Below are 27,716 nucleotides of genomic sequence, written 5' to 3'. Positions count from 1 at the left end.
TAATCATGTAATCAATAAAAAAGTATCTGTAGTCTGATTACGAGTATTTTAAAATGTAACTTAATCTGATTACAAGTACTTAATTTTTGGAATCTGATTACTAATCCAGATTACATGTAATCAGTTACTACCCAGCTCTGCCTGCCAGCCAATCAGAATCCAGTATTCAGACAGTCCATGGAATAATGAATAATATTTTTAGCGTTTTGTTGATTTGCATTTATTTTATTACATTTACATTTAGCCATTTAGCAGATGCTTTTATCCAAACGACTTACAAATAAGGACAACGGAAGCAATCAAAATCAACAAAAGAGCAATGATATGCAAGTGCTATGACAAGTCTCATCTTAACGCAGTACACATAGCAAGGTTTTTTTTTTTTTTTTTAAATGATATAATAAATAAAAAGAAAACAGATAGAATTAAAAAAAGAATAGAGCAAACTAGTGTTAGAGGCCTTTTTTGCTTTTGTTAACTGTATAATAAAACAAAAAGAAAATATTATATTCTTTTTTTTTTTTAAAGAATATAATTAGAATAGAGAGTGATAGAGTCAGAGAGTCAAACAAAAATGGAAGAGATGTGTTTTTAGCCGAATCTTGAAGATGGCTAAGGACTCAATATTTTATTTTATAAAAATAGAAACACTGAATAGGCCTATTTTTATATTCAAGAAGCACCCACAAATCAAAACACGTTCATTTCATATCAGGGAATAATGCTCTGCTTCTCAGTGAAGGCCAGCCCAGAATGGCGTTCGCAGGCTACGCACTTCTGTCTCCTTGCTGACGTGTAGTGGTTCCCATTGGTGTGCGCATGCGCAGAGGCGGCTGCTCCGTGACGCTCGCGACACCGGCGCTGTGCTGGAGTTTGACGTGGCACTTTCGGCACGCGATTCAACATCAGCAGAGGAAAGGACGCAGTTCATCAGTTTCCTTCAGGTGAGTCTCTATTATGTTGTTATGCACTAATAAACTAACAAACCAAAGATGGTTTTTGAAAGACAGCCTTATTTTTACCGTAGCCTCTAAGAGTCATTATTCACATACTGTACCTATAGCTATATCTGTAAGCTTGGCTTGTACAGTATGCCAGTTTCCGTCTCTGGCAGAAAATATTTCGTAACTTTGTATCGCCGACAGCTGGTCCACGCGCATTATCATCAGTTTATCGATCGTGCTGAAGTCTGTCAATATGGACTTTATTCAGTAAAGTGAAACATTACAGGTCTGTCATAGCGGTCTTTGACGTGGCAGTTCAGGGCAGTGGCGACTGTACATTCACAGCATAGCATCTCTGTTACATCAGCACTGCTCTGAATATCGTGTGTTGAATGATATAAATGAACTATTATCTTACCTTGAGAATTGCTGAAGGCCTCTGGCAGAAATACTGACATGATGTCTCGGACAGGCCAATCATTTTAGAGAAAGAGCAGCCCAGTGTTCAGTTTAGAGGATTTGTATTTAATAAACGGAGGACATTGCTTTGTTTTTTTTTTTGTTTTTTTTTATTTTAATTTTAATTTTTTTGCTTTGAGTTGTTTTCAAGCTATGCTGTGTTAAATATTCAGTAGGGATAGTTAGTTTATTTGTATACGTAGAAGTTTATTACAACTAGTAGGCGTACTTAAGGCCTATAATTAATTGTACAAATGTTAGTTTAATGCAGAAAATGTAAAGTGCTACAGTAAAAACCTATTAATTGATCAGCTGTAATGGTAAATCAATATTATATATTAGAAAACCATAATTGTCATTTGACTGATTTATTTAAAAAACAGTAAAGTATGAATGCTGTTCAGTTTATGGGAAATTCCCTGCATGAACATCATTCTTGTTTATGTTGTTTTTTTATGTAGGCCTAATGATTTCATTTCATTTTTACAACACTGTTTTGCTGGTTTAGGGCATTTTTGTTTAACTTTAAATCATCATCTGACCTTTGTAGTGGGAATATTAAAACCAGTACATTTTACAGCATTTAATAGCTCAAGTAGGTTGGTAAATAAACATTACATGATTTAATGACATACAGATACAATAGAGATGCCCATTTCAGCACATTGCCATTACCTTATTATTTATGGTGAAGTTATACAATTAATTAATTTAAAGGCTGAATACAATTGTCAAACCATTATATTCACATTTTGTATATACGTATGTATTCTTGGTCGATTGTGTTATCATAAACTCCTCTTATCTCAGTCTAGTGACAAAGTTCCTGATCGCACATGCTTAGGGTTGCGCTAATCATATCAGGTAAAGTCTAAACTGTAGAAAACATTTCATTATCACATAATTTTACAACAAACTGCTTCTGGGTTTCCTTCCCTCTACAACCTTTTAAAAAGTGCACTTTGTAATTAAAATGTTAAAGCTTTTGTCACGCTTACAAAAGTACACTTATCTTGATGTGTACTAAATTGCAACGTAAATTGTAATTACTAAGTCGGAATTATATAAGTATATATTTAAATATCTGGAAGTATATATTTAAACACATGGCATAGAATTTTCTATAGAAATGACATTAAAGTACATTTTAGTTTAGCATAAATGCTTGTCAATAAATTCAGGAGTACACTTAAACCATGTTTCAAGGACAATAGAATTATGAAATTACATATAAAGATGTGCTAAATCCTACTTCAGTGGATAAAAGGCACTGAAAATCTAAAATTGCAATGTAAATTTAAATTATAATATATTTTCATTTAATTGCAATTAACATGCAATTAAGTGCCTGAAAACATTACATTCAGTTAGCACTTAAGTATATTCTTTCCACAATTAGTACTCTTTTTCAAAGTATGCTAAAGTGTACTTCTTTTTCCATAATGCTTAGTATTGGGCCGAATGCAAGTTTCATGACTTCAAAATTAAAAGTTCATGTGTATTTCTGTTTTTAAACCCACAAAACGAATGAAGTTTGATGGAAAGGTCACATTGCACACATATAAAGTAGTTCACTGCTCCGGGTGTGTGTTCACGGTGTGTGTGTGTTCACTGCTGTGTGTGTGCACTTTGGATGGGTTAAATGCAGAGCACGAATTCCGAGTATGGGTCACCATACTTGGCTGTATGTCACGTCACTTTCACTTTAATTCACCCCCTTTCTTCTATTCCAGGTCACCCTTTTTTATCCCAGACTGGAATGAAAGAGGTATAACAGTAGGATGAGTCAGCAAGGTTATGTTGCCACCCCTCCATACTCCCAGGCCCAGGCTGGAATGGGGGGGTACTCTGCAGGTTTTGGGAACCCCCCACCTCAGTCGCATTACGGCGTGTATGGATCTCCACCACAGGGTTACTCCGCCCCTCCGACAGGTAAAGTGAATCTTCTTTTGTTGAGTTCTGTTCTAAAACTGGCAAGTTTCATCTTGTCCCTATGATATAGGAGTCTCAGCACTGCCTCAGCTTGAATAAACACACAGGGTCAATCCGTTATGAAACTGCTTTTCCTTATAGTGTCAGCTGTCCCTGCATACTCTGTATTTTATATGCTGAAATTCATTTGATCACAGTTAAATCTTCTCACGTACTTATGTACATGTTAAAAACGAATGCTGTTGTTTTCTAGGTGTGCTCAAGCCTCCTGCCTCCTCTTCTTCTGGGATGCCTCCACCACCAGTATCCAGCCAGTATGGTGCTAACATTCAGCAAAATGGGGCCCATCCCCACAGGTGAATACTGGTTCAATGTGATGAAACATTTTTGAAATTGCAATTTTTATGTTTTAATATATGTTTTTTGCTCCCATCAGTTTCCCTCCTCCTGTTGCTTCAGCTCCTTCCATGTCTCCTTATGGACAGCCTCCTCAAAGTGCTTTTCATAGTATGGCACAAGCCCCGCCTCCAACTCAACAGCTGACCAATCAAATGAGTGCCATGAACATCGGAGGATATGGTAAGTTATATGCCATTTTATATTGATTCTGAAGTGAATTGACTTTCAGACGCTGTTACAGCTGTTTTATACCCATGCACTGTTATCTTTAGGCCAAAGGCCCATGCAGATACCGCAGTCTTCTTCCAGCTCAGCAGCACCACAACAGTTTCAAACATCACCACCAACAGCAATGGGACATCCGCCCCTTTCTCCACCGGGACAGCAGCTGCCCTCTCTTGGATCTCCTCCACCAATGGCTACGATGGGTTCTGTGACAGCTCCGCCAATGGGAATGTCTGGCCCACCTGGACCAGGTGTCCACCAACCACCACTGGGACCCCAAGGCTATCCACAGCAACCAGGTAAAAACTAGGAAATTTTGCACCAGTGTTTAAGAAATAGTTCAGGAGCTTATATTTGTGAGCCTGGACCACAAAACCAGTCATAAGGGTCGACCAAATATTGTCCTATCCTAACAAACCATACATCAGTGGAAAGCTTATTTATTCAGCTTTCAGATGATATATAAATCTCGATTTTAAAAAAAAATGACCCGTCTGGTTTTGCGGTCCAGGGTCACATATTAGAATGATTTCTGAAGGATCATGTGACACTGAAGACTGGAGTATTGATGCTGAAAATTCAGCATTGCATCACAGAAATAAAATACATTTAAAAATGTATTAAGATAGAAAATAGTTCTTTTAAACTGTAATATCATAATATATTTTGTTTAATCAAATAAATGTAGCCTTGGTGAGCATAAGAGACTTCTTTCAAAAATATAGAAACATCTTAATTATTCCCAACTTTTGACTGGTAGTGTATATGTTAATCCTAAATCCTTGTAAAAAACAATCCACCTTCATGAGACTTAAAAAAAAAAAAGTTTGTTCAGACTTCACTGGGTAGCCACTGTTTTATGAGAGAGGCCTCTTTTACGAGTCCTGCAGCAGCATTATTTCAACCAGTTGTGTGAATTTGGTTCGTGACTATCTGACTAAATGTGAGTTGTGTTAACAGAATTGTCTTAATTTTTTCACTTGCATTTGTGGTTCAGAAATTACACACCTCGCCTCTCGACTCTTAGTATTTTTAGAGGCAAATGTTGACTAGCTTAAATAACCCTTTTTGTTTCTGATCTGAAGGGAGCCCGATGTCAGGCCCGTATGGTGCGCAAATGGCAGGACCACAAATGGCAGGACCACAGATGGCAGGGCCACAATCAGGCGCTTTCCCAGGAGGCTTTCCTGGAGGTCCAGCACAAATGGCAGGCCCTCCTCAAAAGAAGCTGGACCCGGACTCCATTCCAAGCACGGTAATAAAAAATGCTACTTAATAGTGTAAAAGTATTTAAATTTGTGCACATTTCAAGGTACACTGACTTGTCTGTTGCAGACGCAAGTGATTGAGGATGACCAGGCTAAGAGAGGAGGCCAGGTGTATGTCACAAACATCAGAGGTCAGGTGCCTCCACTGGTCACCACAGATTTCACAGTACAGGATCAAGGTAAGCATGGGAACTGTCTTTGCACTTCACTCCTAATATTAGCATAAAGGTGCTTTTGTTTAATATAGTAAACGTTTGTTTTTTGCCATTTAAGGGAATGCAAGCCCAAGGTTCATGCGGTGCACAACATATTCCTTCCCCTGCACTGCTGACCTTGCAAAGCAGTGCAAAGTGCCTCTGGCAGCCATTATCAAACCCTTCGCCACCGTGCCCAAAAATGAGGTATGCAGCATTTCTCAGCACTCTGATTTTTGCCTTTCTTCAGTTTTGAGTTTATATACTATATTTATTTTTACATTTATTCTTTTAGCAGACATGATTTACAAATGAAGAATGCTACATGACTCTGTCAGAGGAATATTTAGTATGTTTTACATGTGATTATAAAACCGTGTCTTGGGGAAGTACATAATGTTTAGTGCTTTGCAGGGTGCGATTTGCCTAGGGGGATAGAGGGGGGGATTTCCCCCCCGTGACATCCATTTACTTGCCTAAAAAGACGGATTTATGATTTGCGTTGTTAACAGATTACACTAACATTAGGTTAGGCCTCACCCTGGAGTGAAAAAAGTTTTCAAAAGCATCCCCCCCTCTGCTTTTTTCACAAATTGCACCCTGGTGCTATGTATAGTAAAACTATACAGTACATACCTGTATGTTCTCTTGTTAAAAATAAGTACACTTTAGCAAGAGTAATTACTACAAAAATCATGTATTTTAAAATAATATACTTAAGTGCAAACTGAAAGTAATGTTTTCAGACACATAATTGCATATTAATTGCAATTAAATGAAAATGTATTTTACAGTAGTTTACATTTATAATAAATGCAATAAGTTGCTTTTTTTTGACCCACTTAAGTATGTAATGTAAGAAATGTAATTTCAAATAAAATACTATGGTTAAAATTATAATTTATAATTTAGTATGTTAGTCATCACATCAAAATAAAGCATGACAAAAGATGATTAAAACCTAATGATTTTATAATGTGCTTTAATGTAAAACCTTTAACATAACATTATTTCAAAGTTCACTTTAAAAAAGTAATTAAGTGTTTTAAGATACATGGCCATGAATTGGTACTCTCTTTAAGTTCACTAAAGTGGCCTTTCATTTTATTATAGGCTACCTACATTATCTGAAAGTAAAGTTTTTAAAAACATACTTTTAAGATTTGAAGTACACTACATGTGCACATTCAATACAATTAAGTGTGCTTCTTTTTCCATAATGGATATTCTAGTCTTAACAGCATAGAAATCAAAATTCACTTCTAACCATATGATTTTCCTTCTGTGATACTCAAAAGGAATTCATAGGAAAGTTTTAGTAACACTTTATTCAAAGTAATCCTGTGTCCTGTGTTTCACGTTACATGTACTTACTATTATAATAACAACAACAAATTATGCGTAATTATATAATCCTAACCCTAACCATATAGTAAGTACATGTAGTTAATTAACAGTAACAAGGACACCTTAAAATAAAGTGTAACCAAAGTTTTTTTTAGGTACTCTGTTCCATACAAAAAATGTAATGAAGACCAGGGGCTGTCTACCTCCAAAAAATGACAAGAAAAACACAATAAAAGTACCGTTACATTTTTTTCCATGTGACTTGCGCTGTATTCCCAATCTTTTAAAGTCATACCATAATTTATTTTCTCTGCCGAAACACTCATCTCTTTTGTGTAATTTTAATATTTACATATTCATACAGTAGATTTAATGAGATTTGAGAGCTGTATACTGATGTGCTTTTTGCTCATTTTGGAGCTTGACAGCTCTGGTCATTATACGTAAAAGAGCAGCGTGAGCATTCTGCTAAACTTCTCTTTTTGTGTTTATTAAAATGTAAAATTAAAATCAGACGGGTTTGGAACAACATGAGCCTGAATGAGTGAACTTTTCTTTGTTGTTGTCCATGGTGTTATCTTTGGAAATGACTGCCTTTGGAATATAGTCAAACTCTAATTCATGGGTGTCCCCTCAGTTTATTGTGTCAGTAGTTTAAAAGTGGTTTTGGTGCCTTCAAGACTTGTTTAACTCTGGAGTCTCTCATTGCTTTACCCTTCATCATTACGCTTCAGAGCCTTTTTAGGAAATGTTAGTATTCTCATGAGAGGCTAATTAGTTTAGGTTCAGTCTCCAAGGAGCATGTCAGAGGAATAGTTTATTGTGCTCTCAAATAAAGGAAGAAGCGAGTCCACATTTTAAGGCACAATACACTGCAAACAGTTTTGATTTTGAACTTTGTGATTCCACATTGCTGCATATATGAGCCAAAGTTAATAAGTTCATTTATTATCCATTGCCTCCTTTCACCTTAATAAAAGCTCATCGGCTAACACTTTAGATTAGGGAACACTATTCAGTAGTTGCTTATTAGCATGCATATTACTAGCATATTGGGTATTTATTAGTAGGCTAATTATAAAGCACATATCAAGAGCCCTTAAGCCAACCTTATACCTAAACATGCCTATTACAACAGTTATCTTACTAACAATAAGCAGCAAATTAGGAGTTTATTGAGGGAAAGTTAATAATAAGTGTGTTTTCCCTAATCTGAAGTATTACCAATCATCGTCTCTGATAGCTCAGATGTTGCAGTAGCACCTTATTAAATTTAATTCCACCAAAGAGCAAAAACTCAGCCCTTGAAATGAGTTTACTATGTATCCAAAAAAAAGGATTACAGGCTGAAATATGTGTTAAATGTGGATGGAAGCAAGCGCAAAATCCTCCTTTTTTCTGTTTTGGACTTTAGTTTAGAAGCTGACTGAAAATTATTAATGTAATTGAAACTTAATGATCTCAGGTCGACCTTTTTTTTTTCATTTTAATATCTATGAACTTTATATTGTATCTTTGTAAACAAGTTGAACTGCACAGTAACCACAGAGCTACAGATTAGTATGATGTATTTGTTCACCTTCAGTTAATGAAGATAACAATTAACTTTTTTCCATCTAAAATGTTAAATGTGATTATTATTTATTTATTTACAGTTGTATACACTACCATTCAAAAATGTGGAGTCTCTAATATTAATTGTTTTTTGTTTTTTTTAAAAAAAAAGTCTCTTGTGATCACCAAGGCTGCATTTATTTGATCAAAAATACAGTAAATATATTTTATGTTATTACAATTTAAAATATCTATATTCTATTCTAATATATTTAAAAATGATTTATTCCTATGATGCAAAGCTAAATTTTCAGCATCATTACTCCGGTCTTCATTGTCACATAATCCTTCAGAAATCATTATAATATGCTGATTTTCTGCTCAAGAAACATTTCAGATTATCAGTGTTGAAAACAGTTGTACTGCTTCATATTTTTGTGGAAACCATGATACATTTTTTTTTTTCAGAATACTTTGATGAATAGTTCAAAACAGCATTTAATTGCAATATAAATCTTTTGTATCATAAATCCTCTACTATCAATTGAATGCATCCTTACTGACTAAACGTATAAATTAAACCAAAACAACTTTTGAAGGGTAGTGTATGTGCAACTATATGTTAGCATATAAAAACCTCATGGTATATGTTACAGTAAAGAGGTCATATTTTTCATTCTCACTCTGATCTCTATAGACTCCTCTGTACATTGTAAATCACGGTGAGACTGGACCAATCCGCTGCAACCGCTGTAAGGCCTACATGTGTCCTTACATGCAGTTTATTGATGGAGGACGACGCTACCAGTGTGTTTTCTGCAGCTGCGTTAATGAAGGTTGGTACTGTACCATTGAGACTGCTGAGACCTTAATTCCTACGCTGTGTTTCCTGTCAACATATGGTAGGGACTATTTGTCTGTGCAGTCGTAGCTAAAAAAAGTGTTTCTAAAAATGGGTTTTCACTACCTTTCTAGTTCCAGTGCAGTATTTCCAGCATTTGGACCATATGGGGAGAAGAATGGATCTGTATGAGAGACCAGAACTGTCTTTGGGCTCGTACGAGTTCATTGCCACACTGGATTACTGCAAGGTAACAGAGAACTTGTATGAAAATTAGGATGTAAACTTTTTACTTTTTACCAAGTGTACAATGGTCACAGTCAGATTTTATTAGATTAGTAAGGTTTATTATTAATAGGTTATATTTGATTTATAAGTCCTTCACTAACAAAATTTCCCTCTAGAAATGTAATGGAGAGAGAGTGTGGATTATTAGAGACTATTTGTTTTGTCCAAACGGGGTCAACTTGCCCTAGGAAGCAGCTGAGAAAGGTTTCTTTCTTGGCAGTCACATTGCATATTTTATTCAGGCATATACAATTAAATCTTGACAATAAACATATGATATGTTTAAAATGAGGAACACAATTTATTTTCCGAGTACAACACAAATGATCCTTTATTTGATTATACAAAGGCACATTTAACGTTTTATAAAGGCCATTTTTATGCTGTTCTGCAAGCAGGTCAGCTGAAAGTTTACTTTTTTTTTCTAAAATGCACAGAATGTATATTTTGCAATATTAATGAAACATTTTATACTTAATACTAATACTTTTGTAATTAAGTCAAAAGTTTGCATATACCTTACAGAATCTGCAAAATGATAAAAAAAGCATTTTGTTTTGCATTAACACTGCCCTGAAAAAGCTATTTCACAAAACAAAATAATGACAGATTTACCAAAATGACCCATTTCAAAAGTTTACATATGAATTTGCCATTACCTGGATGATCCACAACTTTGTGTTGTGATAGTTGTTCATGAGTCCCTCGTTTGTTCTGAGTAGTTAAACTGCCTGTTGTGCTTTATAAAAGTCCAGTTTTCCAGCATCTTTTGCATATTTGAGCTATTTCTGTAAGTGAATATGTCATTTTGAGAGCCATATTTTCACAGTGTGGACAGTTGAGGGAGTAATTTAGCTATTAATAAAATGGCAAAAATTCGCTGATGCTCAAGAAGGCGATGTAATATTGATGGAATAGTTCACCCAAAAATGAAAATGCACTCAACCTCAGGTCATCCAAGATTTAGATGAGTTTGTTTCTTCATGAGAACAGATTTGGAGAAATATATAGCATTGCATCACTTACTCACCAATGGATGCTCTGCAGTGAATGGGTGCCGTCAGAATGAGAGTCCAAACATCTGATAAAAACATCACAATAATCCACAAGTAATCCACACCACTCCAGTCCATCAGTTAATGTCTTAAGAAGTGAAAAGCTGCATGTTTGTAAAGAAAAAGGAAAAAAGCAACATCATCTGACGTTTTCAGATTTGAGATGTTTTTAACTACAAACCACTGCTTCTGGCTAAAGTATGTGTCCTCTACCCATAATATTGCTTTCTCTTAAAAAAAAAAAAAAAAGGAAAAAAAAAGTTGTCTTGTCTGAATCAGCAGAGAAATATGTACAGATCAAGGATTGTTTACAATGAACATAGTCCAAAACATCTCTAAACAAATATGTGGGTGGATTTTGACAACAAGTGATAGACCTTTTTCACTGGAAGGAAGCGTTATTATGCATTATGGATTTAAAATGAAGAAGTTAAAAATGTCTTAATGATGGATTTGTTTCTTACAAACATGCAGCTTTTCACTTCACATTAACTGATGGACTGGAGTGGTGTGGATTACTTGTGCATTATTGTGATGTTTTTATCAGCTGTTTGGACTCTCATTCTGACGGCACCCATTCACTGCAGAGGATCCACTGGTGAGCAAGTGATGCAATGCTACATTTCTCCAAATCTGTTCAGATGAAGAAACAAACTCGATGACCTGAGGGTGAGAACATTTTTGGTTGAACTATTTCTTTAAAAGCCAGGGTGTGAATACTTTAGAAACTTGAGATGCATTGTGTATTACATTCTCACGGATCAGGGTGAAAAGTAGGCTGTAATCTCAAATTAACTTAATTTCAACTCCGTTATCAGACTAAAGAGATTCATGAAACATTTTTGGCCCCAGTCTGTACCTGGGTTCCTCATCTCAGCCTGACACCATAATCTTCTATCTGGACTCCTGTTTCTCTCAGATGTTTATTCATATTTGAGGATCAGCTCATGTAGTGCTTAATAAAATCATCACAGCTGATCCATACTGCATACTGTTCTCTGAGATTCAAAACAAGGAATCTTTACCGTGATCCTACTGCCCACAGTGTCGTGTTTTGAAAAACTGTAATATGTTCATCTTGGCATTTCTATATATAAAAAGATTTTAAAATAAGCTTTCTCATGCATATGATATGCTTTCACATGATTGCAAACTTTATATGTATTCTCTGCCACGAGATATGTGTACGAAGTCTGTAAAGAACAAGCAAAAACAGCCCACTTTGAAGTTGGACTACCATGAACTACCATAATTCATTCTGTGATGTTCTTTTTTGTCTTTAAGAATAATAAGCCTCCTAATCCTCCTGCCTACATCTTCATGATCGATGTCTCCTACAACAACATAAAAAGTGGACTTGTCAAACTAATATGCGAGGAACTGAAGACAATGCTTGACCGACTTCCGAAGTAAGTTGAGAGATGATGTTTGCTGTTTATATTTAAAGAAAATGAGGGGGAGAAATATGATAAATCACCATTTTTCTTCATAATAACTCTATTGGATTTGTTTTCTTGGATTTTGAATATGGATCCTTTTTTTTTTTTTTTTTACTATTCAACATCAAGATTTCAGGTTAAAGTCTGTATTTAGGGATTTTTTTTCTTTTCTTTTTACCACCAGGGTTATTGTTAACTGAAACTATAGCTATTGCAAAAAACCAAAAAAAAAAAACGTTGTTCATTGAAATTAAACTAAAATAATATTAAATTAAAATATTAGAAAAAATCCCCAATTATAATGGAAAAAATTGAAGCACTGAAATTAAACTGGAAACTGGAAATAAATAAAAAACTAAAATTGAAACTGAAATAAAATAAATTCAACCTAGCTTAATATTTTCTTGAAAAACAAAATCTAATAAAAATGACAAAAGTACATAAAATAAAAATAAAATGTAAGTTTAAAAATAAAAGCTAATTCAAAATATTAATACAAAATAAGAAATATTAAATTATTATAATTAATTAATATATTTATAATATAACATTATTATAAGTAATACATACTAAAATAATACTAAATAACACTGTTCACAATTTGTAATTGCTTTTTTTTTTTTTTTCCTGTTTACTTTTTTTTTTTTTTTTTTTTTTTACAAATGATTTTTATACATATTATATAATTAGTTTTAATGATAATTCTGGATCTAATTTATATTTTTAAATGATTCTTAATAAATAAATTATATGAAAATATATAAAAAAAACATTTTAAAACATTTCAGCAAATTGTGAACATCTGACCTGTCAGCAGCCCATGTGCATGTCGACTCTGTACTGGCCGGTGGACTGAAATTTAGCAGAGGGAATAGAATGGAATATCATTCTGTTAGTATTTTAATATTTGGACAGCTCAGACTGTAAAGACCTGGGTTTGGCTGCAGATATATTTAGGATTGCTTTCATCCCCCATCCCACACACTGACGGCCAGCTCCAGGTGTTTGGCTGGGAGGATCTGTGGAGTAAAGTTGAAGCCTTGGGCAGAAGCCATCCCTCTGTATTCTGTCCGCACCTCTCAGGTTCAACACATGTTCATCTCAGCTACTATCAGCCTGGAATGTGAACGAATCCAGCTGAAAAAGAGCGCCGATCTCCTGCCAAATATGGTAACGGGAGAACAAGCAAGAAAAAACAAAACTAGGGGAAGAAACAATTCCAATATCTCATCATTTGAAAATGTCTGCCTGAAGGAAGTCAGGAGGTTCAGCGGCTCTAGTTCTGCAGCATTTCCAAGTGTTTAAATGTTTGGTGGTACACATGGCTTCAATTATACCGTTTCTTTGGGTGACGGCCAGCTGAGAGGTGAGCTTTTGATTCACCTCTGAGGAACTTATATACTCTACTGTATTTCAGACTTTTTTCACCCTGCTAAACTCCTTACCTCTACTCGGCTGGTTCCTAAGGGTATGTCCTTATTTGTTTGGGATCTGACCTCACTGTGAAAGCAGTCCGGTAGTGCACTCCAAATAAGCCTGTGGTATTATATCTGATTTCTCTCCTCTCTTCCTGGCTTTGCTTGCTAGATTGCGCACCGTTAATGAAAACCACATTGGACACCCTCGAGTCGATGGGCTGTGTTAGGGCGTGATAGGATTTGTATTGGAGAGTTTGTCTCTAGCTTAATGACAGACTTGGCATATATGGACTGTGAGTGATTCAAACCATCACCATGTTTTACAATCTTATAAATATAGCCATAGAAAGCTACAAAGTCCAGATACAGACTTCAATCTGGAATGCATGTATTTACTGGCCAATGCAGCTCTCTGCTATCAGTGGTCTCTGGTATATGTTAGATGGTGAAATGTGCACATTTCTTTAAACGGATAGAATACTGAATTCAAGAAATAGTGTTATTTTAACTCTAGGAATTAGCTCTGTTGCTACAGTCAATGTTTCCCACCAAAGTAATATAAAAGCAGATCAAAGTAGTATTTGGACACGTGTATGGATGATAAATAGTTTAAAAAATCATTTTAAATTTAAAAGAATAGCAGAGTCCACACCACAACTACCAAGATAACAGCACAAAGGATCGATATAGCTGGAATCACCTTCAGAACAATATTTTATTCAATCTGATGAATAATAAAAACAGTGACAGCCAATCAGAATCCATCCTGCTTTAAAGAGCTCGAGCATTTAAAATGGCCAACAACAAAACTGCTGCACATGCTGATTATAAACAGAACATTATCGTCTGTTGGTGTGGATGCTAATATCTTTATAGTTATTATTCTTGAATCGTATCTTTAGTTATCATTCTATCATTCATGAACGTCTTTTAAGCTACACTTAAATTTATATAAAAAAACAACTAGTTAATAAAAATAACAAGCACATAACAAAATTGCTAAAAATTATACAATTTTTAAAAATAAATTTAAAACTAAAAGCTAATTCAAAATAGTTATCGTCATCGATCATTATTTTTTAATGCTAATGTTTCTCATGCATTTAATTCATTGCTTTTTTCTAATGCACTGCTATAAGATGTTTTAGTTTAAAGTAATTATAGAATAGTTGTACTGCAGTTAAAAGAAAGTCTTTCGTGTTGCAAATGTTTGTGAAATATGTCTGTAGTTAATTTAATGAATTACATACAGTACTCTCATGTAAAGCGATATTTACTTTAATTTATATCAAATTTATATCAAATTTAATTTATTTTGTCATCAAATGTAACTATATTATTGCCCATATATAAAGTTTGATTTATAAGTTTGTCCAACTTTGCATACTAATTATCCGTATACATAAAATATACTCAAGGAAAATGATATACAGCATGTTTGAATTGGCATATTTAGGAATATTATAGAGCAAAGATACTGCTATATTATAAATATTAACATCATGATTTTCTGTAAAGCTGCTTTGAAACAATGTGCATTGTGAAAGGCACTATATAAATAAATTAGACTTGATTAACACGTGTGAATCTAAAGGAGAACTTACTTCAGAAATTAACTGCCACTGTTTGATTACATTTACATTTATGCATTTAGCAGAAGCTTTTATCCAAAGCGACTTACAGTGCATTCAGGTTATACATTTTTGTTTTATCAGTATGTGTGTTCCTTGGGAATTGAACCCACAACCTTTTGCGCTGCTAACGCAATGCTCTACCACTGAGCCACAGGAACATGATTAAAAGTAATGGCAAAAAAATGTGTCCTAAAAGTGAAGGTAGTTCTGAGAAAAGTTCTAGTATCATATATTTGCAGATGCTAAATGCATATGTTTGGGGCACACTTTATATAGCCTTTTTGGTGTTACTGATCAATTTTCTTATGTACTTTTTCTTTTGAAGAGAGGAGGGAGCAGAGACTTCAGCTATCAAAGTGGGTTTTGTCACCTATAATAAGATCCTGCACTTCTATAATGTGAAGAGCGCTCTGGCCCAGCCGCAGATGATGGTGGTCTCTGATGTGGCTGAGATGTTTGTACCACTTCTTGACGGATTCCTCGTCAACTTCCAGGAGTCTCAAGCTGTCATCAACAAGTAGGTTCATTTCTGTCTGTAGTTATAAATGAAGCTCTTCTGTAAATAGTTTCGTTTACAAGACACTTCTAGGCTTATTACATTGAGTCATATACAGCATATATTTAATATTAGTATTAAAGTCACCATTAAATCAGAATGGACAATTCATATTATTAAGGAATATTGCAGTGTTTTATATATATCTTATATGCTTACTTATGCAAGTAATTGATATTGGTATTAAATAATCTGTTAAGCTATATGCAGAACTTTGAAATCTCTGATTTCTCCCACGTTTTATACCATTTTATACACACACACACACACACACACACACACACTTTTTCTTGTCATATAATGTATTTGTTATAATGTATAGAAAAAGAATCAAAAGGATTATTCAAACATTTTGCATACATCACTAAAGATATATGAGTGATGGATCATTTCTAAGAGGTTGTAAACTGCTCAGGGCTGCGTTTCCCAAAAGCATCGTAAGCCTAAGTTGATTTTAGCTCCATTGGTTTCTATGGGTCTACGATGTATTTAAGCTTACGATGCTTTTGGGAAATGTAGCCCAGACTAGAATTACAGTAATTACTGCCCAAGCGTTACTTCCTATACTCTTCTATGTTTCACTGTTCGTTATCTTAAAGCATGGCTTGACTTCGAGACCCAAATTGGCTATTCTTGTTAATATGATTTTATGTATTTTCTTTAGCCTTTTAGATCAGATCCCTGACATGTTTGCTGACACCAACGAGAGTGAGACTGTTTTCGCACCCGTCATCCAAGCTGGTGTGGAGGCACTAAAGGTAAAAACAAATCTGAGTGTCTAAACTTTTTAGCAGACAACGACATCAGTCTGTCTGTACTGTCCCTTTGTAATTGTACTTGCATATTTAGCATCATCCTTTAGTTGTTGTTTTTTTACATCGTTTAACAAAAGTGCACTTTAATGCTGCAAGCAGGCTTTGTTTGATAAATATGCAGCTGTTTTTTGGGCCGTTGTTTGAATTCATAGGCCTGGGACGATGTTCCTGCTTATTACTGGCGACAGTGCTGGTTGTTTCATAACATCTATCTTTGACTCTTTAAGGAGTGTTTAGTGACACATTCATTCTGTGACCTTAAGCTTTCGGTCATTGCTTTTTCACAAAAATATAAAACTATTTAAACATGCTCGGCTTACAAAAAAAAAGTAAAAAAAAAAAAAGTGTGCAAATAGTTAAAAATGCTTACTTCCAAACTAGAATTAGACCTAGATTAAACAGCATTTATTTGACATAGAAATATAGTCTGTGTGTGTGTGTGTATACTATATATATGGGTTAATATCACCATAGAGTGCCTTTCAACCCTCACAATACTCAAAAATTTTGTTTTTAATTTCCAATTCATAAATAGTAGACACTCAAGTACTATAGAAACATATTGGCTGAGCTCCCACACATTTCTTTAGATAATTATGGGCCATTATTCGAAGCATAAACCATAAGATATGTCCTCCCTGTCATGGATTATATATTACAGATATATTACTGTTAAATATGTTTTCATTGCAAAATTAAGATGCAAATGATATTTTCTGAAAGGTATGATGTCCCTTTCCTAAACAGGGTTATTTGTTTGCTTTCAAATCATAAATACATAAAAGATTTTATGTAAACCATGTGTTTTTAAAGAAACTCATACAATTCACACATGTATTTTTTCTTATTTGGAGAAAACTGTGATATTTGGATGCAGTTTTTTGTTTGCATGTTATTGCCCCCACACCTAGCAGTGTGGACAACCATTCAAGGGACATGGAAAAACGCTTCTTTTTTACTAAATACAAATATTGTTTTTATTACCAAATGACCAATACACTCAAATTGAGTTTAACAAAAAATTAACAAAATATTAATAGAGAACAACATTTTTTAATTTTATGATTTGACTGTATTCTACAGTGCATGGGACAAAGCAAAATAACACGCGCCCTCTTACACAAAACTAATATATATATATATATATATATATATAATACAGTATATATGTGTGTACTGCTTCTGTCACCAAAACAAATTTCTTGTATGTGCAAATGTACTTGGCAATAAAGCACTTTCTGATTAATATGACTCAGTTTGATGATGTTGTGTTCAAAAATATCAATAAAAATGTTCCATCACAGGCCTGGGACAACGTTTATCATTACTGATGACAGCGCTGGTCTTTGACTCTTTGAAACTAAAGACATTCAGTCTTAAGTTTTCAGTCATTGCTTTTCATCAAATACTTTCAATCATATACTCTTAACACATCCTGGCCTGTCAGATAAAACCATTTAGTAGTTTTATGATTTTATATTTTTGTGATATTTCTTCTCTCTTCAGGCAGCTGAATGCAGTGGCAAACTCTTCATCTTTCAGTCCTCCATCCCAACAGCAGAGGCTCCAGGAAAACTGAAAAACAGAGATGACAGAAAACTAGTGGGTACAGAAAAGGAGAAGGTAAGATTTAATTAAATTTCAGAAAAAAGGCCTTAAAAAAATCTTACTTAAGTCTGTAATTCATCCTTCCAGAAATTAAGGCCATAAAAAAGGCCTTTAGAAAGTCGTAAATTCATAATGACTTTGCATTAAATGTTGTTTGCACTGCACAAAATGAATATCTTTCTCACTATTTTTGTTTTATTTTCCAGTACAAATATCTAAACATCCATGAATCAATATACATTTGCTTGAGATGCATAATGCAGATAAAAAGTCTTTATTTATTTAGTGAAATTAAACAAAACTGAGTTTATGCTTATAATAAGAGAAAATATCTATAAATAGGGTATGAAAACTTGAAGCTTCATTTCATTTGAAAGTTGTTTTTCTGAGCCAGATGTTTGTTCTTGTTAATCATGAACCTTCATTTCATTTTGATCAGTTTTTCATAAAACAAGATGTAGCTTGTCATCTCGCTTCTCAAGTAAATTGTCTTGATTTAAGAATCTTTATACATCTGGAAAACAGAACAGTTATTTCTGTAATCTAGTGGTTGGGTGCAGAGCTATTTAAGCCATAAGTTTTTTTTTGTTTGTTTTTTTCAACTGCTTCCACAAAAAATCTTTACTTGTCACACAATTTCTGAAAGCTGACACTCAGACACCAGAAGCTCACACCAAATCTGCAAAACCATACACTAATTCTCAGCCTTTAACTCAGTTTTCAATTTTATAAAACACCTTTTGCAAAGCACAACACACAATTCTCTATGTAACACAAAAATCTAACATGAATTGATATTATGGCAAAGGTTTGCAAATGTTTTCTTTTTGAAATGTTCGTGATATTTTGAATGCAGTGCTTCATTTGCAAGAGATGTGAGGCATTTCACATTTTGTGCATTCAATTCTTGGATTTGTGTGTAAAGTTTTGAAAAAAAGAGGCAAAGTTTTGAAAATGTGTGTAAGCAGTTAATAAAATGTTAATGTTAAATGTAATTAAAGTATAAGTTGTAATTTTAAACATTTATTTATTTAAGTCAAATTTAAGTAAGTCTAAGCTTATTTACAAATTCGCATTGTTATGGCATTAATGCTAAATCATAAACTGAATGGTGATTTGTGTGTGTGTTGTCAGACTCTGTTCCAACCTCAGCGGGGTGTGTATGAGCAGCTGACTAAAGACTGTGTGGCGCAGGGCTGTTGTGTCGACCTCTTCCTGTTTCCCAACCAGTTTGTGGATATAGCCACCATGGGCGATGTGCCGTCACATACCGGTGGCTCCATCTACAAGTACAGCAACTTCCAGGTACACAATAACATGTACTGAAACACAGATGCTGTGAATATGGTACAAAATAGAGTCTGAACTCTTTTGTCTCACTGCCCTCTTGTGGTCAGACCTCAAACCTTTATTTCTGTCTTTTTCAGGTGGAGGTGAATGGTCAGCAGTTTCTCAGTGACCTCAGGAGAGATGTGGAGAAGTCCATCGGATTCGACGCCATCATGCGCGTCCGTACTGGCACAGGTATTAACAAACTACAGAAAAGTACATGAACGCTACAATATGTAAAGTTGAACATACTATGTACACTATCATTTAAAAGTTTGTGGTCAGTATTTTTGTTTTTTTGAAAGAAATGAATACTTTTGTTCAAAAAGGATTAATTAAATTGAGGCTGTAACCACAACAATTCTTCCCCAATAATTAAAAATGGCCAAATTGTTATCTTTAATATTTGAAATTCTTGCATTGTTTTGCTGCACTTTGTTTGTTGTTAGGATGACAAAAAGGTTTAAAAGCAACATTTTTAGAGAGCGAGATAAGAGGAAAGTAGCAAAACACTTAATATTCAAAAACTGTTTTAAGATAGAAATGCAAACTTCTCGACTTTCTTCTCAAATATGGCCATTTTTAATTGAAAATATCGTATCATCTGTGATTCACGTAGGCTAATTCCTAACTGAATCTGACGAGATAAGAATCTTTTGCGTTTTTGGCACAAATGTCAAAGTGCTTTTTTTGTTTTTTTTATTGCTTTTGCATAGAAAGGGTCATACACAATTGTATACAATTGCTTCTTCAAAATATATAAAAGTGCATATTTTAAAATATTATTTGCAAATAGTCCAAAATGTTTACTTCCAAACTAGAATTAGACCTAGAATTTCCTTCACTGTTCTATTTATTTATGCTTTATAAAAATAAATACAAAATTTCCCCTACCCTGTTCAAGAAATGGTTACAGCCTTATGTTGCCAAAAATGATTTTGTTACAAAATATTTATATTTTAAATAAATGATGTTCTTTTATACATTATATTAATCAAAATATCATCGAAAAAATGCTTCATGATTTCCTCCAAAATATTAAGTAGCAACGACAGTGTTTTCAATGTTGTCATAATATAGGCCTAATATTACCTAATTGGATAATGCCCACGAAATAGGATTATATGTGTCAAATGTCAAAGAGGTATTCAAAATGTATCATTTAACTTGCAATCTGCAAAGAAGTGGAAAAAGTGGAAATCAGATTTGGGCATAAAATGATCTTCAGAAATCATGGAACACAGAAATCATGTTTGCTGATTAAGAGATAATACAAGACTTCATCTCACAAATGGATGATGAAAGCACAAATGCTATGGAAATGCACTTATTTATTTTATTTTGGAATCAAGAACTCCGAAATTAGTAAGGAGCAAGAATTGGATTTGTCTGAATATGCCGTTTTTAATGAATATTTGTTTGATAAAACAAATGTAGCCTTGAGCATAGGAAACATAAGAAATCTTACTCTAAATGGTAATGTGCTGTACGGCATACGCTTTTTGTAACCTCTGCGTTATCCTCATCCTTCAAGGCTTCAGGGCGACAGATTTCTTTGGTGCCATATACATGAACAACACTACAGATGTGGAAATGGCAGCAGTGGACTGTGACAAAGCCGTAACGGTCGAGTTTAAACATGACGACACACTCAGCGAGGAGTCTGGAGCTGTGATGCAGGTCAGGCTTCACTTATGACACTGAGACTGTTACAAGACTGTCAAAAATACAAAAGGAAAACTTAATGCAACAAAACACGTCACATGTTAAGGCGCTCAATATGTGTTTTATTGCAAAATCATTTTGCATCATTGATAACATGTTGTTTGATGCATGAAATCTTTTCTTGGTAAGTCAAGTGCATTGAACCGTTTTGATGTGATGCTGTTGGAATTCATTTGCTGGTAAGAGCAACGCAAGTGAGTTTGTTTTCTCTGTTTCCCAGTGTGCTTTGCTCTACACCACCATCGGTGGACAGAGGAGGCTGCGAATTCACAACCTCAGTCTGAACTGCAGCTCTCAGCTGCCTGAACTCTACAAAAGCTGTGAGACAGACGCCCTCATCAACTTTTTCGCCAAGTCAGGTGACCGCCTTGCCGACTCTTACAGGAATGTTCATGAAAACATCATGCAGATTTACTTCAAGCTGTAACATAATACTGATGTAAAAATGTACCATGAGAATTTTAAGTCTGTAAAACGCTTGCTTTCTAGAAGTATTTTTCAATCTGACACTATCTCATTATTATTTGTTTAATTTTTAGACTGGTTTTATAGTGAAACAAAACATGCTCAGTGCAGGTTTTTCCAGTCTATTCCAGTTATGTGCTTATTTTAATTTCTTTCTTTTAAATATATATTTAGCTTTATTTTTTTTCTCAGTTTTAGAAATTTTATTACTTCAACTAAGACATTTTATTTCAGTTTTTAAGTTTAATTTTTCATCTAATATTTATATATTTTATTTAACCTATATTTGTTTTTGTTAACAATAACACTGCGATGCAGAAACAATTTTCTTCAGTCTTTTTTATGCATTTATTACCTTTTCATTTTTATATTATTTATTACTTTTTCATATTTATATAGATTTGTATTAGTTTTTTTTTTTTTTTTTAGATAGTTAGATTTGTTGGTAACACTTCATTTTAAGGTGTCCTTGTTACATACGTTACATGTACTTACTATTATAATAACAATTAATAATGCCGTAATAACCCTAAGCCTAATCCTAAACTTAACCATACAGTAAGTACATGTAGTTAATTAATATTACTTAAATGTATAATTCCACTGTAACAAGAACACCTTAAAATAAAGTGTAACCAATTTGTTTTTTATGTAGTGTAATAAAGGATACTTGTGCAGGTTTTTCAAACTGTAATACATTTAAAAAATGTACCATGAGCTCATGGTTTTTCTAGTCATTGATTGTGGTGGATGCTGTTCTCTTGCAGCGTATCGGGCCATACTCAACCAGCCACTGAAGACGGTGCGGGAAATCCTGGTTAACCAGACGGCTCACATGCTGGCCTGCTACAGGAAGAGCTGCGCCAGTCCCTCAGCAGCCAGCCAAGTCAGTGACACACTTCACTGAATATTAATGCTTACATAGCATGTGCAAACTCATTTACAGTAATAATGCAGCCATCATTTTAGGATCATTTAAATAATATTTATACATTTTTTGAATTAGCATTCATTTTTATATTTTCAGTTTTATTTTATTTTAGTAATTATATTATGTGCTTTTGTCTTTGTTATTATAACATAACATTATAACATAACAAAGCAAAAACATAACTATTTTTAATATTTCTATTTAGCTTTATTTGTTTTGTTGTTGTCATTTTAGTACTTAAACTTATTGTAGTTAGTTAGTTGCCAAGGCAACATGTCTAATTTTCTTAAGTTTTATTTTGAATCTAATATTTACATTTTATTTCAGCTTTATTTGAATTAACAATTAACAAAATGTTAATTGTAGTTTTAGTTACCAATAACAATGCTTCTGTGCAGAGACCATTTTCAGTCTTTTTTGTACCTTTATTTTTAGACCTTTTTTTTTTCCTCTGCACCCTATCTATTCATATTTTAATTATATTAAATAGATTCATATCATTATCTCTGCACTTCACTGTAAGAAAAATGGATAATGTCCTGGAAAAAATTAAAAATTACCTTTTCCATAAAGTTTATGGACATTTCCTTCAACCCTAAAATGTACAACACAACACAATGCAAAGTGTAATTCAATATATGGGTAAAAAACCTGTGAAAAATTACTATGGAAAAAACCTTAATCTTAACACTGAACAGTATGCCTTATTTTTGTTACTCTGATTTGTGTTAAGTGACTGCTCTTCTTGAATGTTTTGCCCTGCAGCTAATCCTTCCTGATGCGATGAAGGTGTTTCCCGTCTATATGAACAGTCTGTTGAAGACTCCGGCTCTAGTGGGCAGCACTGAGCTCTCCACAGATGACCGGGCCTTCCACAGATTCCTGGTCAATGCGATGGGAGTGGAGGAAACGCAGGTCCTGCTCTATCCACGCCTCATCCCGCTGGTCAGTTACACACATATCTATCATTTCTCTCATTGACATCAAACCCTGAGGACTAGAGTTCATGTGTTTGCTCTCTCTCTCTCAGCACACTATGGATGTGTCCAGCGAGGCGATCCCGGCTCCAGTGCGCTGCTCCGAGGAGCGGCTCAGCGAGTCCGGCATCTTCCTGCTGGAAAACGGGCTCTACATGTTCCTCTGGCTGGGACAGGCCTGTCCGCCCGACCTCATCCAGAACCTCTTCAATGTGCCCTCTCTTGGCCACCTGTCCTCAGAAGGGGTATGACACATTGCTTTCATAATACATTTTTATTTTACAGTAAATGAATTACAGTACTGAAAAAAAAAAAAGATAAAAAAATGAGGAGTGGGTGGATTTTTATCATTGTAGGATGGTTGTGTTCACACACTGCCAACACACATTTATGTCCAAACACCATTTAAAAGTGGATTTGGCCTAATAGGTGCCCTTTAAATGTGAAATTTTGACTGAAATGTTTTTCTTGCAAAATATACTCCAAAGAAATGTTTCATTTTTTAGAACTAAGAGAAATTAATTGAATGAAAATTCTTCTGATTTGCTTGATAATTTTCACATTTTTCCAAATCTTTGTCCAATTTTGTCTAATTTTTCACTGCAGATTATATCACCATAACAATTTGAGTGAGAAACTGGACTGAAATATGAGCAAGGACATCTGACCATTAGTGAAAAGTGTCACCACGATTAAAAATGTGCTTGTTTGATTAGGGATCTAGAAATAGTACAGATTCCTCTTATTATTTTTAAAAATGTATTTCACATCATATTGTTTACTCATTTAAAATGTAAAATATATTTCCAGGTTTAAATTGGATTTTAATCCCAGATTTTCTTGGAAACAAACGGTTTAAAAAAGTTTTACACCTAAAAAATAAGATATTGTCTTATAGTTATTATAATACATTATGTCACATTCATGCAGATAAGGGTCAGAATAACATTTCACTTGGATAACATTCACACCCGTTGTATCAAAAAACGAAAATAAATAAATTAAAAATTAAATCGTTCTTATGTAGAAGTTTGTAACAACATTGATGTCTGGACAACAAGAAGATGAATAAATAATAATAATTTGTAGGTAAACAATTATAATTTTTTTTAAAAAGTAGTACAGTATTTGGATTGGGATTGGATTGTATATTTTACTTTGAAGGAGGCTATTATTTCTATGCACAATTGATCTCACTGCTCGTGTTGCTTTGATCATGCACCTGTTTTTTCCCCCCCAGTTCTTCTCATTATGTGAGTAACGTCAGAGCTGCAGTGATAACTCTAGTATTACAATTGTCTTTCAGCCGATGTCATTACCTGTGCTGGATAATGCTCATTCCAGGAAGATCCATTCAATCATCTCCAGCATTTCACAGCGGAGGGCCGCATCCATGAAGGTACAGCTCACCTTCACCATCTCCTCTCTATATCTGTCTGTCTTTTGTTCGTTATAAAGAGGCTTAAATAGTACCTAGTGGTGCTCATGTGTTTGTGTGTCACAGAGCATGTGAGGAAGTATGTATCATTCTGGGTGGGGGTTTTTCTAAATATCGAGGGGTGAGAACCAGAAGGGCGTAAGTGACATTTTTGGTGAAATGGAGATATATATATATATATATATATATATATATATATATATATATATCAAATGAAAGCTCTTAATGAGCTCCCTCTACTGGCAAAAGTACTGTCATCCATGAGTGTACAAATTTTTATCTATCTATCTTTATATATAAACATTAAATGTTATATATAATAAATTAATACGTTTATTCAGCAAGGAAGCATCAGATTAATTGACAGTGACAGTAAACATTTTATAATGTTACAAAAGATTTCCATTTTAAATCAGTGCTGTTCTTTTTAACATTTTATTCACCAAAAATAAAAATAAATATGCATCACATTTTCCCATATTAAGTAGCATAATTTTTCAGCCTTAATAATAATAGTAATAAGAAAATATTCTTGTGCACAAAATTCCGAATATTAGAATGATTTCTAAAGGATCACGTGACACTGAAGACGCAAGTAATGATGTTGAAAATTCAGCTTTGCACCACAGGAAATTACATTTTAAAATATAATCAAATATGTATTAATTATTTTTAGTTGTGATAATATTATTATTTTTTTTACTGTATTTTGATCAAATAAATGCAGCCTTGGTGAGACTTTAAAAAAAATCTTATAGATCCCAAACGTTTTTCTTCACGTGTTATCCCTTGCCTCAATGCTCATCTTTCTCTGTCCTGACTGATCTCAGATCAGCAGTGTGACTGATGTGCGTCTCTCTGGGCAGCTGCTGATAGTGAAGCAGAAGGACCGATCGGAGATGTTGTTCCGTCAGCACCTGGTGGAGGATAAGGGTCTTCACGGAGGAGCGTCTTACATGGACTTCCTGTGCTACGTCCACCGCGAGATCAGGCAGCTACTTACTTAACTCACACTCACACACACAGTTAAGTGTGTTACAGCGCACAGCCCTCTTCTCATATAACCTCTACAGCTGCCTATGATATACGACCAAACTCTCTTTCTGCAGTTGAGCGTGAACGTTCTGCTTTATTCCTCAGTGTTTGACAGGAGGGAAATGGGTGTTTAGACTGAACACTTTCAAATGCGCCACTTCTCCCTGTTCTGAGGAGCCATTATATTGAGAGATCGTCTCAATAATTTCCTTAAGTCACTCCCCCTGATTACATTTACCAAAGGGAACATTTCTTTGAATCCTTAATGCAGCAAAATGAATAAAATGGGCTCGTAATGTTTGGATTTGAGTGGGAAAACAGTGTTTTCAGATGAAAAATCTGTGCAGTGTCTATTAAATTAATAGACTGATTTGTGACTGGATATATACAGTACAAAACATGCTCTTTTATTTTCTTCATTTTATGACTTCAGGGATGAAAACATCACACAAAACTGAATTGTAATCATGTGCAAAAATTGTCTTGCAATTGCATCGCTGTGTCTGCTATCCCACTTTTTTTTTTTTTGAAGTCTTATTTTTTTTACTCAACATTATTTTGCGCATCAGTACTTCAAAATGTTTAGAGGGACACCACTGCTATTTAACATCATGTCCATAATATCCAGAAAATTAACTAGACTTTCCTGTAGTTAAGAGTTTAACTTTTAGACATTCAAAGAAAACATATCTTTTTTTTTTCTTTTTTTAATAACTAAACGCTTATTAAAGGTGGAACGTCCCTTTTATTTTGTTGCAGTTAATGCCAGTCATTTTATGTTATTCTTAACTTCATACACAGTTTTGCTCTTTGAAACATTTCCAATCTGATATGTTTTATAACATGAGCAATTATTATAATAAATTTGCCTTATATTTTCTGACTTTTAATGGTACATCTCTGGACCAATACTGTATATTTTCTTACAGTTTGAGATGGATTTTAAGGACTCGTAAGCAACTATACCTCAGGTCACATGCATCTAGCCTTTGTACCTGTTCATTAGTGCTTTGGAACCGACATACGTGGTTCTTCATATTGAACACAAAAAGGATTCATGAAGGCAGCCTGTCATGTACATTTCAATATAAAACCTTTATACAGCTGTTTTTGAATAAAGGTGTAGTCCCTGTTCACCTTGTAAGTGTAAGTGTATTTGTTTTGTGTGTATTTTTCTGAACTCCAGTTAATGGCTTTCATAGGCCACATACACACTGTAGCTAAACTCAGTTGTCAGTTCACCTTTTAGTGCTTAATCCTGTTCTGTACCCACACAGGAGTGACAACTGCATTCTACAACTGAATTAACTACCGAAACATTCAGGTAGTCATACAATTACATTTCCAGAAATTCTATGCATCATGTACTGAACTGAACAACTAGTTTTAATAATGTATTTAAACTCATATCGGTATGGAAGGCCGATGGGGCCAAAAGTCTTTAAGCGGACCATGTGAAATTTAACTGTCAACACGCATTGATCTTATTTTGTATGTGTAGACGAGCACACTCTGGCCTTGTTAAGGCATGAGCTCTCGATACGATATTGATTCTCATACCCAGCTATACGATATTTGCCGATACCTCAAAAAATTCTACGATATGATTCTATACAGGAATATATCGATCGATTTATCGATATTATAATATTATATACCTATTTTAAACAACCATCTACATTTTTATTAACTCACAAATGCAACTAAAATATATAACATATACATTTATCTGAAATTTTCACATCCTGTACCTCAATTGGGACATTCAAAACAAAAAAGTAGGTCTACATTTTTTTTTTTTTTTAATAATAAAGAAAAATTAAAAAATGGAAAAATAATT

General features: G+C 34.1%; 1 protein-coding gene across 3 annotated transcripts; it reads left to right on the top strand.

Annotated features, from left to right (window-relative positions):
* Window positions 1-809: 809 nt before the first annotated feature.
* On the top strand, window positions 810-27,469 carry sec24d (SEC24 homolog D, COPII coat complex component). 3 transcript variants are annotated; one of them, XM_058782916.1, is made up of 24 exons: window positions 810-944; window positions 2,214-2,267; window positions 3,137-3,335; window positions 3,589-3,691; window positions 3,772-3,914; window positions 4,007-4,258; window positions 5,045-5,214; window positions 5,295-5,406; window positions 5,501-5,628; window positions 9,020-9,158; window positions 9,298-9,413; window positions 11,791-11,915; window positions 15,323-15,514; window positions 16,218-16,311; window positions 17,875-17,991; window positions 19,111-19,281; window positions 19,404-19,500; window positions 20,840-20,985; window positions 21,251-21,389; window positions 22,263-22,381; window positions 23,192-23,371; window positions 23,457-23,648; window positions 24,710-24,802; window positions 25,672-27,469. In XM_058782916.1, exons 3-24 carry the CDS (start codon window positions 3,185-3,187, stop codon window positions 25,846-25,848), a joined length of 3,156 nt encoding a protein of 1,051 aa, XP_058638899.1. In that variant the 5' UTR covers window positions 810-944; window positions 2,214-2,267; window positions 3,137-3,184; the 3' UTR covers window positions 25,849-27,469. The 3 variants fall into 3 exon arrangements, with proteins under 3 accessions (XP_058638899.1, XP_058638898.1, XP_058638900.1); XM_058782915.1 differs by lacking the exon at window positions 2,214-2,267 and having other exon boundaries at window positions 811-944; window positions 25,672-27,468; XM_058782917.1 differs by lacking the exon at window positions 2,214-2,267 and having other exon boundaries at window positions 811-944; window positions 25,708-27,462.
* Window positions 27,470-27,716: the final 247 nt, after the last annotated feature.

The sequence above is a fragment of the Onychostoma macrolepis genome, chromosome 07 (genome assembly GCF_012432095.1).
Source record: "Onychostoma macrolepis isolate SWU-2019 chromosome 07, ASM1243209v1, whole genome shotgun sequence".
Lineage (NCBI taxonomy): Eukaryota > Metazoa > Chordata > Actinopteri > Cypriniformes > Cyprinidae > Onychostoma > Onychostoma macrolepis.
The sequence above is the reverse complement of the archived record's forward strand: the minus strand, read 5'-3'. Positions and strand labels throughout refer to the sequence as shown.

Bases quoted from the DNA above. Each gene is read 5' to 3' on its own strand.
- sec24d (XM_058782916.1), top strand. From the start codon at position 3,185: ATGAGTCAGCAAGGTTATGTTGCCACCCCTCCATACTCCCAGGCCCAG. The intron at 19,282-19,403 runs GTACACAATAAC...TGTCTTTTTCAG, and splicing joins ACAAGTACAGCAACTTCCAG to GTGGAGGTGAATGGTCAGCA. The intron at 22,382-23,191 runs GTCAGTGACACA...TTTGCCCTGCAG, and splicing joins GTCCCTCAGCAGCCAGCCAA to CTAATCCTTCCTGATGCGAT.